Genomic DNA, 19,340 nt, shown 5'->3' on the forward strand with positions numbered 1-19,340 from the left:
GTCTTTGAGGACATCTAATCCCTTGTATTTCACATCAGAGTAAATCCTTCTGTTTTTTAATTTTGAGTTCATTTAAAAATGCTTAATGATATCTGCCAATATTCGAGGGAAAGAAATCACTTACATGGCATGTGTTTAGTATTTTTACTGAGAAGATTCCAAATATCCAGGATTTTAAAAACAATCAATAAATGTTATTCTCCTGGAATTTTACCTTGTTAATAAAATTATTTAAAAATGAAAGAAATCTTTTTGACTTGTCTTTTAAAACTTTCAGAAACAAATTATGTAATTTGATTGTAAGAAAATGCATTAATATTTTCTTCTGTAATTGAAAAAATTAGATTCAATTTGGAATTTGCTGAGAAAGTAAACATTTTTTTAAAAAATCAGAATTTATGTGGTCCAGTTTTAATTAGCAGGATATATTGAATATTGATAATTTTCTTCCTCATTATTCCATTATTTGGAAGTATCTAATTTAAGGATTACATACAGTCTGTTTTTCTTTGGACTGTATAATATTTTAATGTTCTCTTTAAGAGGGAACAGTTGCATATGTGCCCATCAACAATATGGGTCAAAATGACTTCAGAAGGACTTTCTGTGATGACATTTGGAAACTTAAAATATACATGATTCCTATTACATTGGAAGGTCTACTGTCACACATGAGGTTTCTGATAATTTCAGCAATTTCCTTTTGGAAATATAATGCATTTGATTATAGGAAAAGGGATTATGGTATCCATTAAGGCTGTGAATATTTAAAGGTTACTCTGATAAAGCCCATGCATGGATCAATAATTGTATGGTGATCTCAAGAGTCTCTGTCTGTCCTTTCTTTTGTTTGTAGTTGTTTTTTCCCCCTTCAAATACAGGAGCTGTTTAAGAGTGGGCATTTGGCTTCTTTTAAGAGTGAAATTATATCAATCTCTTAATTGCTTCTTTTCATCTGTCTTGTTTCATACATGATGTTTCATTCTGAATGCCTGCTTCGCACCACTTCATTGCAAGGACCTCATGAAATGGACTCCCTTCAAAAGGGGATCTTGCATGATCTTTCATGTTTTATGTATTTCTACTAATATTTATCATACAGCTTATTAACCTTTGTCTGTCTGGAACAGGCTGCATATGAAGTATAGACTTCTGAATTTATTTTACTGTTTTACTTCATTTATTTTGGATTCCTTATGCAGGTTGTATCTGAAAATGCTAATTACCTGCGAACACCAAGAACTCTTGTGGAACAGAAGCAGAATCCTACTGTAGGTATGTGGTGTAAAGGAAATTGTGTTCCATACCCTTCTTAAACTCACTATTGTGCACACATGTAAAACTCTTTGGTGAAAGCATGACCAAATGCTATGCTGTAGTTTTTATTTAATGTGTACTAATTCAGAAATGTTGAGTTGTATAACTCAAAATAAAGTTTTGATAAAATGAAGAAGAGATAGCGTTTAATTTTGTTACATAACCCTTTTGGATGCCTGCAATGATAACCACTTAGTTCACTTGCCAATGCTAGTTTTTAATCTTGTACTCTGTAAATTAATTTATGAAGGAAACTTCATTTTCCCAGTTGACAGAGATAAAAAGATGCTATTGCATGCAGAAAGGAACTTTCCATTTTTCCGATTAAAAATATTTTTAAAGTACAGAATACTTCAAATCCTATATGAATATATTAATTTTCCTTTGAGCAGCTCGTAAGGAAAACCAAGCAAAACTAATGCACAGTGGCAGTCTCAGTCTTTATTAACCTATAGAACATAATTGGTTCTTTGCTAACACTCAAAGCAACATTGGAAAAGACCTTTCTAAACTCATTTGGTTTAAAGCTCATGGTTGATAAACTATGAGATAGTGGCATATTATTTTCTGTAAATAGTTGTCCTAATAGGTTTAATAAAGGCATAAACAGATGTCATTGTAAGTTTATGTATGTACTGTGATCTCTGTACTAAGTATATGAACTGTGTTGATGCCTACATACTTGAGGATCTCTAGTTAATATCGTATAGCTTGTAATGATAGTTGTTAATATTCCCACAGTATATTTATGGAAATTTATATATTACTCCTTCTTATTGATGCATCATAGTGTATTTGATAGAAATTTATTTAATCCTTCCCCAGTGATGAAAGTGTTATTTGGATGTAAAAACTTTTGCTACAATTTGAGCATCAGTTTATACTGGCTGTTTTATTTGCTAATAATGTTTTTCATTGGGGGTCTTATTAAGATCTTAAGTCATTTGTTAAGTATTTAAAGTGATTTAGGCCTTGAATGACTGAAAAGGACCTGGTCTCACAAATAAATAAATTTTGATATACTTTATTTCATAAGAAAGAGTAGTAATTCTTAATTCAGGGGCATCAGGAAAGATTTGTCATTTATAGACATACATTAAAAATACTGATTTTATATGACTTAATTTGTGCTAGGAGAGGTGTTTTTTTTTTTTTTTAAATATGGCTTGCCCTTGGAAATTGATTAACAGAGTCCTTTCTTGTCCTAAGTTATTTTTATGGCAGTGTTTTTAATACTTTAGGATGTATATGTCTAATTATTGTATGGACATATTTTTTTCTCAAAGATAACATTTTGTCCAATGTTAAATTACCCCATTTGTACCTATGATAAATGATAGTGGTGTTTAGAAGTATTATATTAAAACTGACCTCGTTAGGAAATTACAAGAATATTGTGAGCCTGTTCAAGGCACTTCCAAAGGTTGCCTTATATGTGGTAAGAGCCATGTTAATTGCATGCTGCATGAATTCCCAATGTGAATGGAAGAACACCCGTTGTGTATGTATTTTCTCTAACTCCCATCAGGGTCTCACTGTGCGGGCCTGTTTAGCACCTCGGTGCTCGGGGGTTCTTCAAGCGCACCTAACCTACAGGATTATGCTCGTACTCATCGTAAAAAGCTGACCTCTTCTGGCTGCATAGATGGTATGTGCACACATGCACACACAGATTCATACCTACACCCATGCACACACCCATGAGCAGTATTTCTCAAAGGCAAATCTAAGGCCACTGGCTGATTCGAGTGAAATCCTGTCGTCTTTTGCCTAAATGACTCTCAGTGCTCTCTGTTATCTACAACTTGGATCCATGTTTCATCAGACAGTTAATTCTAGTTAGATTTAGAGTACTTGTACAATAAGTATGTTGAAATGGAAAACTTAGAACAGTATTTTGTGTATTCTTCTTTTAGATAATTGATAGTCTATATTATAAAGAATAAGCGTTTCTTTGGTCTTTTAAACTTTTATTTATTGTTAACACTTACTTATTGAGCTAATTAAAGTGAGTGGAATGTTTATAAGTGGAGGACAATATCACATTGGCAATATTTTTATAAAAATAAACACAGGATGAGAATATTTTAGGATCCCTAGCTGAAGGAGATCCTCTTAATGTTGTTAATATACCTTAAGTTTTAATATTCAGAATTTTTTATGGCTCGTGGAAGCGTGTCCCTTTTGTTAAGAAAAGTGGCTCTAGCTCTTTCAGGATCATCTTTATTTAAAACATTTTCTCATTTATCAACAAATTTGTTTTAGACAGTAAAACATGGGTTTACCAGAATTGCCAGCTCATCTTGCTTTTCTTTCTTTTGTATATTTCATTTGACACTTTTCCTCTGTCATCAAGCTAGTTAACTTCTTTTAACCAATATTTGCCTTATTACATTCTCTCATTGTCCCTTCTGCATGTCACCTTTCTAACCTCCACATATATTTGTTTTTCCCCTCTTTCTTTTAAGTGTTCTTCTTTTTGTAGCTGTTACGAATTTCAGGTACCTGTTTTTCTCTTTCTTAGACGCCACACGCGGTTCTGCTGTTAAAAGGTTTTCTATCTCATTTGCTCGACACCCAACCAATGGTACGTTTTGCTTTTATTTTAAAAGATACTCCCCTGCTTCATCCCTTTTTTATTTTTATTTTATTTCAAAGTGTGGGGTATACAGTATCATTCATTTCTCCATCCTTAATGTCAATTGCCATACAATTCCAACTTGTTATTCACCCAAATTATTGATACTGTCTAGCTCCCTTTTCAGCTGTAATTTACATAATAATTTAACATTACTCATCAAACTTTTAATGACCACAATGATGATGAGTTTTAATGCTAAATTAACACCTGAAAATTTCTTCTAATTTCTCAGATGATCAGTCTACACAAATTTTTTAATTACAATTAGTATTCTTTAATTTTTCTTAATTCTCAATAACTTTTTTCTTCCTAATTCTCTGATCACATGGTTGTTTTATTGAGATATTTAAACAAAAATACAGAGCCACTCATGTCAAATAGCCAAATAAGATGTGTCTTTGAAAAATTCTTGGGCACCTGGTGATGCATATTTCACTCTATAACATCGTCTATTCCTGGCTATTTTTCTAAAGCAAAACCCTGTTTGGTCTGGAGCACTCTGAAAACTTTGTCCAGCATTCACTTTGTTCTCGTGTAGCAATGTGGTTTGCTGTTATCAAGCAACCAATTCTTTTTAGTACCACTGCTTTTTCTTAAAATTTAGAGGACTCCTGATAGGAAGAAGATGATGTTAAGATCTAGAAACCCAATTCTGTTAAATTCCATTTTTAAGGCTGAATAGGAAAGTGTTTCATGACCATTATTTGTAAAAGGAATTATTGCTGCATTACAACTTCTAACATAGAGCTTGATATTGTGGGGCAAGAGGGAATATTTACTGATCACTTTACAATAATTCAGGATCAAAGAATTTAAAAGAGAACTTACAGATTTTTGCTTGTATTATACATGGAATGAAGATACTTTTATCGCTGGAACTCTTTTTCTTTTTAACTGCAAGTAAGTCTTTCAAAAACTCAAGTCAGATCTTTCAGAAATTTTTATGAAGCTAAAGAATTCAACACAAGTTTATGGTCATTCTCCCCCTTCTGGATCCTTTAACAACACATCCAAATAACAGTGCACTAATAATTCTTGAAGGTGGAATAAGAAGATCTCATCCTCAACAAGTAAAAATTTAGCCTTAAAGCTTGATGTACTTTCCCTTCATTGTAGCTGTTTAAATGCTACTTTTTGAAGAAAGTGATTCTTATTTGATACAGCTGCAGCTTCTAAAGAACCCGTATGCCTAAGAACCTCTTAGAAGAAACACAGAAGTCACAAGAAAAACAGAAGCCACAAAAATTCTAAGAAGAGACATTGCAGGTTTAAGACCATAGCTTTTGTACTGAATGCTGTGTGTTTCAAACCAATATTTGAGGTATTATTATCTAGGAGAATCTGTGTTTAACTGAAGGTTTTTAAAAATGAAAAATATTTATGTTAAATTTAATAGAAAATAGAGTAATTTCATATTCCTTTGGTTTAGGCTCTTTTTTAAAAAGGTGGATTTTCCGCACATACAAATGCACATAAGATGCATTCCTTTCTATTCTACAAATATTTCTTTTGAGTTTTAAGGTTTCCTTTTTTCCATTTTTAATACTGTGTTGTCTTATCTGTCCTATGAATTGTCATTTGACTCTTCCTTTTACTTTTTATTTCCCCTAACTTTCATGTTATTTCCATCTTTAACACATATCATGGACTTACCCCTCCCTTCATCTTTAGTTCAAGGAACATGGTGAAACAAGTATCTCCTGACAGTGCTTTACCTTATTTTCTGGGCCTCTGTGCAGAACACCTACACCTCTATAGGTGCTGGTCCGTTTCCTCTGTGGAATTTCTAGGCTCCAGTGGTATGTTTTTATAGCTTCTAAACATGTCAGCAGGGTGGCTTTTTAAATTGCTGCGCTAACCCTTTCATTGTGCATTAAAGGAAAAGTTTACTAAAGATAAGTGGAAAAAATGTAGTCTAGAGGAACTTAATTATATTGTCATTTGCTTGTTATAAAATCTAGCAGGCAAATGAAATAAAATAATTGCTATAAAAGATTTATAAACTTTGTGAGGAAAGAAGAAGAGATCTCATCGTTTAGTGTAATGCAAAGAAAGGGTTTGCGCTCATTTGCATGAATCTTGTACTTATAAAAAAAAGTAACAGTTGTGCAAGCCTAATTTCTTTAGTGCTTAATTTAGGTGCTTTAGCTGCTGTTATAGTATAGTTTTGTTTTTGTTTTTGTTTTTAAAGTATGTGTAATGTTCTGTCATGCTTTGGTTTGCACCTGAAAATCAGACATATCAGTTTTGCAAGTCCTTTGGTTATTTTCCTAGGAAGATTAGATTGTCTTTTAACCAAAGTTTCCGTATTCTTACTGAGAATTAGGCAGTTCTTGGGTCAATATTTCCTTCAATATTTAAATAAATCAAACATCAGTCAATTTAAAAATGAGCACACGCTTATTGAAGCAGAGTCTTGCAGTCTGAGGTTAATTTTTACTTCTAATGATATTTGACTTAAACTTTATTTATTATAAGTATTTAATTTGGGGAAATTAGTTTGAATTTTTGGAAGAGTAGATGCAGAAAGACTCGTTATTTTCAACAGTATATGAAAGCAATTTTAAAAGCCATTCAGTTGAATAAAGTTTAAATAAACAGGCAATTTTCTTTTTTAAAAAAGTGAATAACCTATATCCTATTTGTTTAAAAACATAAACTGTGTATTTAAGTGCTTTTGTTTCACTGATGGTATTAATACATATTTGCATGGTTGTTTCGTAAAATTTTTGTATTTCTGTGCCATTGTTAAATAGGAACATATTTGTATTTTGTATTGCTTTTTACTTGGCCTAACTTTACACAACCAGTGATTCCTAGTAATATAATTATGTGTTAATTCAGTAAAGGTAGGTGAAATACGTTTTAGAATTTTTATTCCAGCATGAATGAATGAATGTTGTTTGGGGCTCATACTAGAGAGTATCATTGGTCTTGGCATGCCTGGAAAAGTACCTAAAATAATTATTTACAAGTAATTATATAATTTTTCAACAAGAATTTACTGTTAGCGTCCTGGCATCAGGGATACATCATGTGGCATCAGCTTATTCACCTATTGAATAGACCTGACTTCAAAAAATAAAAACTGAAAACTTGTATTTCTTTGTTTTTTTTTCCCCTAGGTTTTTTAAAGTATTATTCTTAGATTTTACCAATATAGAATGAAATTGTGTGCATGCTATACTATATGATTACATTTAAAAAGAAATCTTTGTCACATCTTGTTCCAGCTCCATATTGCATAGCATCTGGTGTCATGACTTCAGAGATATTGTGTGTTTGCATGTGATAGATCGAAAAGACCTAAACTGTCCAGTTCTAAGCAGTAGGCTTCCTTTTTAATTACTGATTTTTAAAATATCCATCTTTTATTTTTTGTTTTTGGTTTTTTTCTCTTCTAGGCTTTGAATTGTATTCCATGGTGCCATCTATTTGTCCTCTAGAAACTCTTCATAATGCCCTATCTTTAAAGCAAGTGGATGAATTTCTTGCTTCCATTGCTTCTCCATCATCTGACGTTCCACGGAAGACCGCTGAAATTTGTAGGAAATTTTTCTTTCATTGTTATTATTTAGTTGCTGGGCAACTACATAGTATCTGAATATAACAGGAATTGTAATAACATAAAAGCAGGTAGTGGTAATGAGTAGAAGCAGAAGTTTAGGGGACAAAGGAGTGTAAAGGGACATTATTAGGAATTCTTTGGTGTAATGTGAACTGTACCTCTTTTTTTTACTCTCTGCCAAAATCTTTTCTTCTTACCAAAAAAAAAAAAAATAGCAGTAGAAGTCAACAAAATATAGGGTTGTGGTCTTTTGTTAAAACTATGTTTGCTAGAAATCTCATATTCCTATTGTATATCATTTTATAGCAAAGTTTTTTAAAACTGCAAAATATCAGTCCACATTAACCCATTCATACACACTCATCTCCTGACTACCTTTGGTAAGTAGTTAGAGCTTTTAACTAAAAGACAGCAAATTAGGACAACAATTTTTCAAATTGTGTATCTCAGAAAACATTCTGAAGAGGTTAATTTGTGTGTTTGAAGAAAAGATGTTCATGGTTAAATAAGTTTTAGAAACTATGTTATATCCCACCTCCCTTTGGAGAGGTATAGCTACATTAGCATATAAAAGGCTGACATTCTTCTGTAAAGAAAGCTGTATAACCCAGATTTTCCAAAATTTATTTTTTAGAAAACACTTTTTTGGTAACACATTAAATATCATGTGGCACTATTCTGAGGGACATCATTTTGGGAAATGTTCAGGGCTTCCTTTTTAGGTGTGAGAAGTCAGCTGCCAGTTGTTGTTTTCAGCTCTATAGGATTCCTCAGTACTTTGGAAATTCCAGTTTGGAAAGCATTAGTTTTGGGAGAGAGTGCTTTGCTTAGAGCTAAGAATCTTACTATTCTAGTCATATCTTAGAAAGTGACAAACTTTCTTTGTATATCATTCTTCTTTTTCTGAGTGCTGTAAATAAATTTTGCTCAAGAATAAAATGAGATATTAGAGCTCTCGGAATGAATGCCACTTTTATGTCTGACTGTCATTCTCTTCTCTTTCCTGGGCCATCACATTGTATAATTCTAGAGAGCTCTATTCTCTTTATATTCTGTCTAAATGATATCCCCTGCATTTATAAAAAGTAGTGACCTTTCCCTTTTCTGCCATTTTTGGTAGTAGAGGCCAGTTTTCAATCATTAACAGTAATAGAGATGTATACTGGTGAGTGTTCTAAAATATTTCACTTTAGGGATGGTTTTAGGAAGTAGGTCTTAATTTTAAAATTTGCATATAAATGTGTCCGATTCTGAAAACTGGTAATACTCCAAATGAAATAACTTCTCCAAGTGATAAAGGTCAGAGACAGGAAAATGAAGGTGGTCATCTCCTTTTATATTCTCTATAACCTAATAGAATGGACAATGCTGTTACCTCAGAATGCAGTGGAGAACCTGAATAAATTCTAGTTTACCCCTTCACCCTTAATGATGTTTCATTGCTTCCCTGGGGCAAGGATTTGAAATCTTAAAATAGAGATTAAAGAATTATTCTAATTTGTAAATAAGAATTTAGGGGTAGATATCAACACTATTAGATTTTAGAAGACTTGCAGTGAATGATTTGAAGGTAATAGAAATAGTAGTGACGTGTTTGTTATGAAAGGATAATTTTAGTAGGATATTTTCAAAAAGATAATATTATAAGGTTTGTTCTGTGGTACTCTTGATGGATTCATTTTGTGGTTAGTGAATTCAGTTCATCAGAGTGTATTATTGAAGGATATTAATGAGGCAAAGGATATTAGATTCTTTTTCCAGTTGTGCTAATTTCTAATTAGCTCTTCTCTGTATCATGGATACAAATTGTACCTCAGTCCCTCTAGCTCTCTTAAAATTTCATGCAATTAGTTGCTAACAGAACTAGATGATAAAGTAAATGTACTTAATGTGGCTCATAGAATTGGATAAACCTTAGAGATAATCTAGTTCATTGGTCTTCAAACTGTATTCCCAAGGGTCTTTGGAAATTCCATGAGGAAGAGAAAGATGCTGAATAGTTAGGGCTTGTGTCTTTCATGGCAGCTTCAACCAGAGTATCTGCTTTGGTCTATTTTATATAAGATTTCACTTAAGAACAGCTTTACTATTTAAATAAAAAAATCGTAGAAAGACACAGTTGAGGAAATCAATGAATTAATGGTCAAGCAAGACTAAAACCCAGGTCTTCTAAAGCCTCTATTTTTCTTATTATTTTTGAATAGCAAAGAAAATAGGGTGCAGTTATGATGAAAGTATTTGAATCGTGTATTGTATAGAGTAACTAAAGGAATAATATTTATTAAATTATAGGATATTTATATTATTTGCAGTTCTCTGAGTTATCAAGCTGTAGCATTATATACATAGAATTATATTCATTTTGTGGTGTTTATAACAAGGGAAAAGGAACTGTTAATCATTCTCTGTCCTTCCCAGTTTTTTTCTCATCTAACACAAAATTAATAACTATTAATACTAGAGGATAGCTTACAATGGGGAAGTGATAATATCAGATTGGAGAAAAAGGAGTAGGTATATTAATTAGGATAAGTTAGTGATGGAAGTTCATAGAGTAGGGTAAAAATATGCAAGCAGAAAAGGGCTAAGTAAAGCTATGTTGTTTTATGATGTTTTAAGGACTTTTTATCACTGGATTATTTTCATTAGTGACTACTTTGAGCTCTTTCAGTTAAATGTATAATCATTCATTGTAGGTGTCAACCAGCAAAGGCACATTTGCCATAACTAGCCCACATCTTGATTTTCAAAAGCACGCTGCCTCTCCCTTTGTTTAGGGAGTCTAGAAGCTCATGCCAGTAGTGTCTCCTTCTCCCCTACTTTGGCCTGTCCTTGCCCAGAGGCTTCCATACTGAAGAATTATCCCTACTTCTCCTTTTTACACTTCTCAATTTCTCTACCTTAGTTAGAAAGAGAACTGGAAAAACCCAACTTTAAAATTCCCTCCCTCTCATTTGGTTAAATTTCAACTGGCTAATATAGGAAAATAGTTTCTTTTATTACTTATAACTTAATTAGTTTATTCCTAAATATGATAGTTTAGTATACCATTATATTTGTATATGAAACATCCCTGAATCTGTGATTTTTTTTTTTTTTTTTTTTTTAGAGAAAAACAGTTTGAGACTCTGTCTCTTTATTTTTTTCCTCCCCGAGACAGAGTCTTGCTCTTTCGCCCAGGCTGGAGTGCAGTGGCACAATTATGGCACACTACAGCCTCAACCTTCCAGGCTCAAGCAGTCCTTCTGCTTCAGCCTCCCGAGTAGCTGGAACCGCAGGCCCAGCTAATTTTTAAATTTTCAATAGAAATGAGGCCTCCCTGTGTTGCCCAGGCTGGTCTTGAACTCCTTGGGTCAAGCGATCCTGCCTTGCCTGACTAAATTATAAGTAATAAATAAGTCAAATTATTTTTTTGTATTAGCCAGTTGAAATTTATCTTCCCAGTCCCTGGCCACGCATGGTGGTTCATGCCTGTAATTCCAGCATGAACTACCACACCTGGTGAGGGGATTGCTGACTCTGTTACCAGGCAAGAAAACTATGCCATTAGCTCTTTTCCATGCCTTAAAAACCTCAGTTTCTGTCAGGAAAGGATAAAGTCTGTTGCTCTATTCTTGGCATTCCTTTGGTGCATACTATTTAAATGCTTATTATTTACAGTATAAACAAAACATCTATTTGTCTAAGGCCATAAGAGAACTATCTTTTTATAAAAAAAAGATGATTTTGCTGAATTTACCTTGACCATTTTCTTCTGTTATTATGAATATTCGTAGGGTCACTAAAGTATAAGAAATTTTCTATAATGTTAAGATATATTTGGCAGGAAATTATTAAATTAACATGTTTGTTTATTTTTTTCAGCCTCTACAGCTTTACGTTCCAGTCCAATAATGAGAAAAAAAGTATCTTTAAATACGTACACACCTGCAAAGATCCTCCCAACACCACCAGCTACCTTAAAGAGTACTAAAGCAAGCAGCAAACCAGGTTAGGTGTGTGTGTGTTGAGTTTGTGGATTTGCACAGAGATTAGAGGAATAGTAACTTGCTTTTTAAATGTTAAATTTGTTTTTAATTAGGATCTTTACACTTCCCTAGAGCGTAATGATCCTAAGGGTTAAAAATCTATTATTGTAGTCAATTGATACATATTTGTTTTTTGTCTGTTATCTTCCCCTCTCCCCACATCTGTTAACAAAATACATTTCACAATCACACTTCTCCCCAAACTAATTTACGGACTGTCTTCTTTTGCCTTTTGTTTGAGTTTAAGGCATCGTCTTGTATGAAAATTTCTATGAGCCAGGCATAGTGGTGCCCACCTGCAATCCCAGCTACTCAGGAAGTGGAGGTATGAGGATTACCTGAGCCCAGGAGTTCAAGTCCAACCTAGGCAGCATAGCAAGACCCTGTCTCAAGTATTAAAAAAAGAAAGAAAAACATTGTTTTCTCTTTCCTGATATTTTCATCTCTCCACTCTCAGTCTGATTATGTAACTACCAAAATTAACTATCTTTTATTAGCATTTTTCTACTTTAATTTCGTGGCACATTTAATTGTATTTTTGACCCTTCCTGAAATGCTCTCTTACTCTATTACTCTATTGTGATATTCTATCCATTTATCTTATTCCTCTACTTTTCTTGTTTGATGATCCTTCTTCTTTCTACTTTCCTATCCCAGACAAGAACATGATACTCATGATATTCATTTTTCTTACCCTGTATCTTTTTTCCTCAGAGAATTTCATATACCTCCAAGGCTTTGACAACAGCCTCATTGCAGATGTCTTCATTCTTTTCCTCTAGTGCTCTCAAATGTTCTTTTGGTTAAGAGTTTGTGCTTAACAGTCAGAGAAACCTAGATTAAAATCTCAGTTCTGCTACTTATTAGCTATGTGACTCTGGACAAGTTACTTAACCTCTCTGATCCTTAGTCTCATAGTCATAAAATCAGGTTAATAGTACCTTCTTCATAAAATTGTCAGAAATGATTGCAATCTTATATATAAAGTACTTGGCACACATAGTAAACACTTACTAAATGGTAACTGCTATTAATTGTTATGCTGTATCCAAACTGTTCTCCTTACTTTTCCCCAAATAAATTCCCTTAGCATTCATGCCATTTTTTTCTATTAAAATGTTTTCCCTTTTACCTCACATCCTTCAAGACGCAACCCAACCTCTTCCACTGATAATGTATTTATATGAATATCAAAACAAGAACTTCAATAACACTCTGTGCTACTGATTTGATCTATTATACCTGATTATAGCTCTATCAGATTACCAGGCCTTATAAGTCAGGGGCAATATCTTAAACCACAAATCTTACAGATTTGAACCTTGCACATTCCAACTAATAAGTATGTGAAACAACAGACAATTGGATAAGTATCTTAAACATAAGTTGTGATGCATCCCATATGCCACACAAAGCTAACATTTGTATAGTTCTTTATATTATAAGCATTTTTCTGTTAATTCTCATAGTTCTCACCATAACCTTTAGAGGTCAATACCATTCTTATGTCCATTACAGATGAAAAAAGTAAGAGAGATAGTAACTTAATCTCAGCTTACATAGCTAGTAGTCAGTAGTCCTAGGGTTTGAATACATTTTGACTCATAGTACATTGTTCTTTAGACACATAATAAATGCATTAGTTCATATACATTTTTAAGTAATAAAGTAAAAATGGTGTTATATTTGACATTTTAACTGTTAAGTCAACCTTGCATCCTTAGGATGAACCCTACTCAGTTATGATATATTGTATATATGAAGGTCTATAAGATTCTCTGAGGAAAGAAAACATAGGGTAAGACAAATGAACAGAGTAGCATGTCACTGTCTGGGATAAGAAAGCAGGAAAAAGAAGGATCATCAACCAGAAAAGTAGAAGGATCAGAGAAACAGAATATCATGATAGAGTAGTATCTTGGGAGTCAGGGTAAGAGAGCATTTCAGGAAGGATCGACAGTATAATCAGATGTGCCACGAAGTTAAGATAGAAAAATGCTGACAAAAGATAGTTAAATTTGATTCTGAAGAAATTTGCATCTGCATTTGTGAAGGATAGGATATTCGTCTGTAGTTTTTTTTGTTTCTGTTTTTGCAATGCCTTTTTCCAGGTTTTGGTATCAGAGTAATGCTAGCTTCATAAAATAATTGGGAAGTGCTTTCTATTTTCTGAGTTTTTATAAGATTTTTGTTTCTTCCTTGAATGTTTGATAGAATTAATTTTATCTCAATTAATTTTGATAGAATTTATGTTTCCTTTTTGTGATACTTTTGGTAGTTGTATTTTTTTAGGAATTTGTTCATTTTATCTAAGTTGTCAAATTTGTTGCTCTTTTATTGTCTTTTTAATGAATGTGGTAATAACTAATGTTATTCATGATACTGGTCATTTGTGTTCTTTTTTTTGTGATCATTCTCACTGGGGATTTATCAATTTTGTTGACTTTTTCTTTTTTTTTATTTATTATTATACTTTAGGTTTTCGAGTATATGTGCACAATGTGCAGGTTTGTTACATATGTATCCATGTGCCGTGTTGTTTTGCTGCACCCATTAACTCGTCATTTAGCATTAGGTATATCTCCTAATGCTGTCGCTCCCCCCTCCCCCCACCCCCACAACAGTCCCTGGAGTGTGATGTTCCCCTTCCTGTGTCCATGAGTTCTCATTGTTCAATTCCCACCTATGAGTGAGAACATGCGGTGTTTGGTTTTTTGTCCTTGCGATAGTTTGCTGAGAATGATGGTTTCCAGTTTCATCCATGTCCCTACAAAGGACATGAACTCATCATTTTTTTATGGCTGCATAGTATTCCATGGTGTATATGTGCCACATTTTCTTAATCCAGTCTATCGTTGTTGGATATTTGGGTTGGTTCCAAGTCTTTGCTATTGTGAATAGTGCCGCAATAAACATACGTGTACATGTGTCTTTATAGCAGCATGATTTATAGTCCTTTGGGTATATACCCAGTAATGGGATGGCTGGGTCAAATGATATTTCTAGTTCTAGATCCCTGAGGAATCGCCACACTGACTTCCACAATGGTTGAACTAGTTTACAGTCCCACCAACAGTGTAAAAGTGTTCCTATTTCTCCACATCCTCTCCAGCACCTGTTGTTTCCTGACTTTTTAATGATGGCCATTCTAACTGGTGTGAGATGGTATCTCATTGTGGTTTTGATTTGCATTTCTCTGATGGCCAGTGATGATGAGCATTTTTGCATGTGTTTTTTGGCTGCATAAATGTCTTCTTTTGAGAAGTGTCTGTTCATGTCCTTTGCCCACTTTTTGATGGGGTTGTTTGTTTTTTTCTTGTAAATTTGCTTGAGTTCATTGTAGATTCTGGATATTAGCCCTTTGTCAGATGAGTAGGTTGCAAAAATTTTCTCCCATTCTGTAGGTTGCCTGTTCACTCTGATGGTAGTTTCTTTTGCTGTGCAGAAGCTCTTTAGTTTAATTAGATCCCATTTGTCAATTTTGGCTTTTGTTGCCATTGCTTTTGGTGTTTTAGACATGAAGTCCTTGCCCACGCCTATGTCCTGAATGGTATTGCCTAGGTTTTCTTCTAGGATTTTAATGGTTTTAGGTCTAACATTTAAGTCTTTAATCCATCTTGAATTAATTTTTGTGTAAGGTGTAAGGAAGGGATCCAGTTCCAGCTTTCTACATATGGCTAGCCAGTTTTCCCAGCACCATTTATTAAATAGGGAATCCTTTCCCCATTTCTTGTTTTTGTCAGGTTTGTCAAAGATCAGATAGTTGTAGATATGCGACATCATTTCTGAGGGCTCTGTTCTGTTCCATTGATCTATGTCTCTGTTGTGGTACCAGTACCATGCTGTTTTGATTACTGTAGCCTTGTAGTATAGTTTGAAGTCAGGTAGCATGATGCCTCCAGCTTTGTTCTTTTGGCTTAGGATTGACTTGGCGTTGCGGGCTCTATTTTGTTTCCATATGAACTTTAAAGTAGTTTTTTCCAATTCTGTGAAGAAAGTCATTGGTAGCTTGATGGGGATGGCATTGAATCTATAAACCAACTTTTGGCTCTTTGTATTTCTGTTGGTTTTATGTTTAAAACACAATTTTTTATTTTATTTTATTTTTTTTGAGACAGAGTCTCCCTCTGTTGCCCAGGCTGGAGTGCAATGGTGTGATCTCGGCTCACTGCAACCTCCACTTCCCGGGTTCAAGCGATTCTCCTGTCTCGGCCTCCTGAGTAGCTGGGATTACAGGTGACCGCCACCACAGCTGGCTAATTTTTTTGTGTTTTTAGAAGAGGTGGGGTTTCACCATGTTGGCCAGGCTGGTCTTGAACTCCTGACCTCAGGTGATTCCTGTCTCAGCTTCCCAAAGTGCTGGGATTACAGGTGTGAGCCACCGCACCCAGCCTTAAAACAAAATTAAAAAAAAAATTATTTTAAATTAATTTTTTTAATTATTTTAAAAATTATTTTCTATGTCCTACTTACTTTGGGTTTACTTTTGTCCTCTATTTCTAGTTTCTTAGGTCATTGATTGTTATCTATTTCAAACATTTAAACCTTTAAGTTTCCCTCTAAGCATTTTAGTTATGTCTCACAAAAGTTATACTGTATTTTCATTATCATTCAGTTAGAAATACTTTCTAGTTTATATGTGATTTCTTCTTTGATCCATTGCATATTTAGAAGTATATTGGTTAAATTCCAAATATTCAGGGGTTTTTTATTGTTTTTAATCAATTTCTTATTTAGTTCCATTGCAGTTATAAAAACATACACTGTGTGGTTTCAGTCTTTTAAATGTTGGACTTATTTTATGGCTTAACATCTGGAATGTTTTGAATATAATTTGTGTACTAAAAAAAAAAACCCAAATGTTTATCTTATAGTTCATTGATCCTAATGGACACTATTTTATCATTACACATGAGGTCAAGGTTGATAATGTTCAGATAGTCTGTCTTTACTATTTGGTTTTTCTTTGGCAGAGGGGTGGTCAAGGAAGGGATTGATTGTTCTATCAATTGTACAGAGAGCGATTACACTCACAACTGCAGAATTGTCTGTTTCTCCCTTTAATTTGGTAGATTTTGCTTTTTGTGTTTTGGAGCTCTGTTATATAATTAAATGCATATTTGATTATTGGATATTCCTAATATATTGACTCATTTATTATCGTGACTTTTTTTCTCTTTAATTTCCAGTAATGCTTTGTTTTATTTTATCTGATGTGATGTAGCTCATCACACTTTCTTTATGCAAGGCATTCTAACAATATCTGCCTTATGGTTGCAGTTTACGGTTCATTAACATTTAATGTAATTGTTGATATGTTGAGGTTAGTCTACTACTTTCTTATGTTTTCTGTTTATTCCTTTTGATTATTATACCTTTATTCTTTCCTACTCTACCTTATTTGGTACTAATTCAATATTTTTAAGAATTTTATTTAACTTTTTCTATGGACTTTTGCTATATCTTTTTGCATTTTTTTTGGTTGCTCTAAATATATATTCCTAATTTTTCACCATCTACTTAGGGTTAATTTTGTACCACTGAAAGTAAAATGTAGAAATCTTGCCACTGTATAGATTCATTTACCTTACCTTCTTCCCATTCTTTACACATAGTTATCCTTATGTGTTACTTCCACATATATTATAAACCCTACAATACAATGTTGTGATATTTGCTTTAAACAGTCATATGTATTTTAAAGAAACTTAGAGGAGAAAAAGATTCTATATTTATCCATATATTTGCCATATTTTTTGCTCTTTATTCCTTCCTTGAAGTCTGTGTTTCCATCTGGTTTCATTTGCCTTCAGCCTGAAGCTTTTTAGCATTTCTTAATCTGCAGGTCTGTTGGCAACAAATTCTATTCATTTTATTGTGTCTGAAAAATGGCTTTATTTTGCCTTCATTCTTGCAGTGTAGTTTTTGCCGAATAGAGAATTCTGGGTAGAAAATTTTTTATTTCAGCACTTTAATGATATTCCACTGTCTTCTGGTTCCCATTGTTTCTGATAAGAAGACTTAGTTAATTTGAATTACTGTTTGCATAAATGCAATTGGTTGTTTTTCTGTGCTTGCTTTCAATGTTTTCTCTTTATCTTTGATTTTCAGCAGGTTTATTATGGCATATTTATGTCTTTTTTTTTCTTTTTTGATAATACTCCAAAAAAGATGTTGATTGGTTGATGTTGATTTGGTTGATGTTTACTTTTACTTCTACTTTTCATTCTGTTGTTAAACCCATCTAGTTTTTATTTCAGACCTTTTATTTCAGATATTTATTCTTTTAGATGTTCTGTTTGATTCTTTTAAATAGTTTTTTTGCAGGGATTTTTCCCCTTTTATTCATTATAAACTTACGTTTCTTTGTCCTAGAGCATAGTTAGAATTGCTGCTTTAAAATTTTTGTCTGTTAACCTGACTCATCTCCAAAGTGATCTGTATCAATTTATGCATTCTCAGCAAGAAAGATGTTTTTCTGTTTCTTAGTATATTAATTTTGGATTATATTGTAGACATTGTGAATGGTATGTTATAGAAACTCTGGATTTTGTTATTTCTGTTATGTTCCTCCAAAAAATATTGTTTTGTTTTTAAACAAAGAGTTAGCCTTGGCTGAGCTCAGATTGTAAAATATGGTGTTCCGTGAAGTAGCTGGCAAAAATTTCAGTTCATTTTTCGCTTTAGCTGGGCTCCTTGGACTTTACTCTGCTCATGCCATACATTTGACCATCATTTACAAATAGAATTGTGGGCTCATCCTTTTTGAGATTTTCCACCTTACTTTCTAGCAGCTGTAGTTGCTGCAATACTTGTCTTCTGCTTCTTATGTTGGACTTGTAGCCATTTTACATGGTGCATGTTCGGGCCTGTCCTCAGACTAAAAAGACTAGGAATCTTATTCCATATTGCTCCCTTTTTCCAAGTGCTGATTCTTGTCTAGTAACGGCCTGCTCTTGTTCACTATTTAGTGTCTTCAGGTAGTTCTTCCTCATATTTAGTACAGAGTGTATATTTGTTATCTGTGGGAAGATTGGTCTAATAGGAGCTTACCCATACATCTATTCATCCATAGTAGAAATGTAATAATGTAATGCCACCTAGAATGGTTTTTTATTGTATTTATTTATTTATTTATTCTTTTGAGACAAGGTCTTGTTCTCTTACCTAAGCTGGACTGCAGTGGTGCAATCATGGCTCACTGCAGCCTCAACCTACCAGGCTCAAGCAATCTTCCTACCTTGGCCTCCTGATTAGCTGAGACTATAAGTGTGTGCCACCACATCCAGCTAATTTTTTAAGTTTTTTGTAGAGAAGGGGGTCTCACTATGTTGCCAGGGCTGGTCTTGAACTTCTGGGCTCAAGCGATCCTCCCACGTTGGCCCTCCAAAGTGTTGGGATTATAGGCATGAATCACCCTGCCTGGCCTAGAATAGTTTTTTGATAATTCATTAAGACTTCATGTTGGTTTAGACATGGAAGGATGATTCCTAAGTCAAGAGTGCGTCTAGTTTTCTTACCTTTTAGCTTTTTAGAGAGGGATACGATAGAAGATACAAGAGGAAATAGATGCTTGTAGGGAAAACGATGAGTTCAGTTTATGCACATTAAGTTTGTCTTTCTTGTCAGATATCTTTAAAGAAAGTTTCAATTGGCAGTTGTATATACATATCTTGAGCTAAAGGAAAAGGCCCAGGCCAGAAGTATAAATTTAAAAATCATTAGCACAATGGATGGTAGTTAAAAATTATGAAAATATATTCATTTCCTAGGAAGAATGTAGAGT

At 33.5% G+C, this 19,340-nt stretch overlaps 1 protein-coding gene across 14 annotated transcripts in view; it reads left to right on the plus strand.

Annotated features, from left to right (window-relative positions):
- PPIP5K2 (diphosphoinositol pentakisphosphate kinase 2) overlaps positions 1-19,340 on the plus strand; it is a 99,367-nt gene that overhangs the window by 62,576 nt on the left and 17,451 nt on the right. For 6 of the 14 annotated variants that reach the window (XM_030817386.1, XM_030817409.1, XM_030817404.1 and 3 more), the window contains 3 exons: positions 1,203-1,275; positions 7,363-7,503; positions 11,391-11,516. In XM_030817386.1, coding sequence (XP_030673246.1) covers positions 1,203-1,275; positions 7,363-7,503; positions 11,391-11,516 — 340 coding nt within the window. Of the gene's footprint in view, positions 1-1,202; positions 1,276-2,845; positions 2,966-3,841; positions 3,905-5,697; positions 5,758-7,362; positions 7,504-11,390; positions 11,517-19,340 lie in introns of all 14 variants that reach the window. The other 8 variants (XM_030817367.1, XM_030817382.1, XM_030817370.1 and 5 more) reach the window with 2 other exon arrangements.

This window comes from Nomascus leucogenys, chromosome 2, assembly GCF_006542625.1.
Source record: "Nomascus leucogenys isolate Asia chromosome 2, Asia_NLE_v1, whole genome shotgun sequence".
NCBI lineage: Eukaryota > Metazoa > Chordata > Mammalia > Primates > Hylobatidae > Nomascus > Nomascus leucogenys.